The following is a 1,317-nucleotide window of genomic DNA, read 5'->3' on the forward strand; positions in this document are numbered from 1 at the left end:
GCGGCGGGCCCGCGCTGCCGGCCGCCTCGTGGGAGGGGCAGCCGCTCGACCTCGCTGCTGCGGAGCACTGCGGCCGGACGGGCAGGATCGCGCGCGGGCTGCACGGCGGCGGGATCGCCTTCCCGGAGGTGTGGACCGACCCAGAAGGCCACACCGAGCCGCGCGTCGGGTTCGTGCGGAGCTACGTGGCGCACCTGGAGCGCATCTTTGACGCGGCGGAGAGCGAGGCGGCCGACCTCGTGGCGCGGGAGCCGGAGGCGTGTGCGGTCCTCAACATCTAGGAATTTGTAGGTTTCGGGCTAGCCCGAGTGTGCGAGGACGGAAGAATGTGGTGCCCGTGGAATTTGTTTATTCATTTAAATGATATCATCTCGCGATTGACCCGATCGTCAAGAAATAAATAATGAAAAGAAAAGAAAGAAAGAAAACAGACAACGCAAGGGAGGGATGGGAGGACGGCACGCCGCCACCACACAGGGATACATAATGAAAAAAAGAAAGAAAGAAAAAGACACCCCAAGGGATGGATGGGAGGACGGCACGCCGCCACCACACAGGGATTTTAAGGAGAGGAGTGTGGTAAATAAATAATGCTAAATAAATAATAAATAGAGCAGACATCTCCAGGAGAGATGGAAAGAAAGAAAGAAAGAAAACAGACAAATGGAATAAATGCGTGGGGGAATTCTTTTTCGCGCGACTCTTCGCTTCAGCGGCGCGCAGGCGCGACCTTCTCTTGTGTCCGGCCGTGCGCGTCGAGGCATCTCGGCGCGATGGCGGACGCGCACGTCAGCTCCAGAGATGTGGATGAGCACATCAGCAGTCTGAAGCAGTGCAAAATCATCTCGGAGGACGCCGTCAAGGCGCTGTGCGAAAAGGCAAAGGAAATCTTGATGGAGGAGTCCAACGTGCACCACGTGCCGATCCCCGCCGTGGTGGTGCGCGCGTGGCGGTAGCGGCGGGCGTCGGGGAGAGGGGGGGGCACGGCCAGCGGGCCCCCGGCGGCCTGACGCCCTCGCGCGTGCTTTTGCAGGTGGGCGACATCCACGGGCAGTTTTACGACCTGCTCGAGCTGTTCGACGTCGGCGGTCAGGTGCCCTCCGTGAACTATGTCTTCATGGGCGACTTTGTCGACCGTGGCTACTACTCGGTCGAGACGTTCCTGCTGCTGCTTGCGCTCAAGGTGCGCGTGTGCGCGGCCCCTGCCGCCGAGGGGAAAGAGCCGACGGGGAGAGGGAGGGGCGGTGGTGGTGAGTGAGGTCCCCTCGCGGCACTGCTTTGCACCAGCGCGTGCGCCTGGCTGGCTGCCCGCGCGAG

The 1,317-nt window shown here is 61.4% G+C and overlaps 2 protein-coding genes across 2 annotated transcripts; both read left to right on the forward strand.

Annotated features, from left to right (window-relative positions):
- Window positions 1–35: 35 nt before the first annotated feature.
- Window positions 36–281, forward strand: EMIHUDRAFT_258504 (hypothetical protein; the record flags this gene model as incomplete). Its single annotated transcript, XM_005760176.1, has 1 exon — window positions 36–281. A coding segment is annotated over one exon (246 nt), but the record flags the coding sequence as incomplete, so codon positions are not given.
- Window positions 282–773: 492 nt separating this feature from the next.
- Window positions 774–1,183, forward strand: EMIHUDRAFT_125054 (hypothetical protein; the record flags this gene model as incomplete). Its single annotated transcript, XM_005760177.1, has 2 exons — window positions 774–938; window positions 1,034–1,183. Coding segments are annotated over 2 exons (315 nt in total), but the record flags the coding sequence as incomplete, so codon positions are not given.
- Window positions 1,184–1,317: the final 134 nt, after the last annotated feature.

The sequence above is a fragment of the Emiliania huxleyi genome (genome assembly GCF_000372725.1).
Source record: "Emiliania huxleyi CCMP1516 unplaced genomic scaffold EMIHUscaffold_7745, whole genome shotgun sequence".
Classification (NCBI taxonomy): domain Eukaryota; phylum Haptophyta; order Isochrysidales; family Noelaerhabdaceae; genus Emiliania; species Emiliania huxleyi.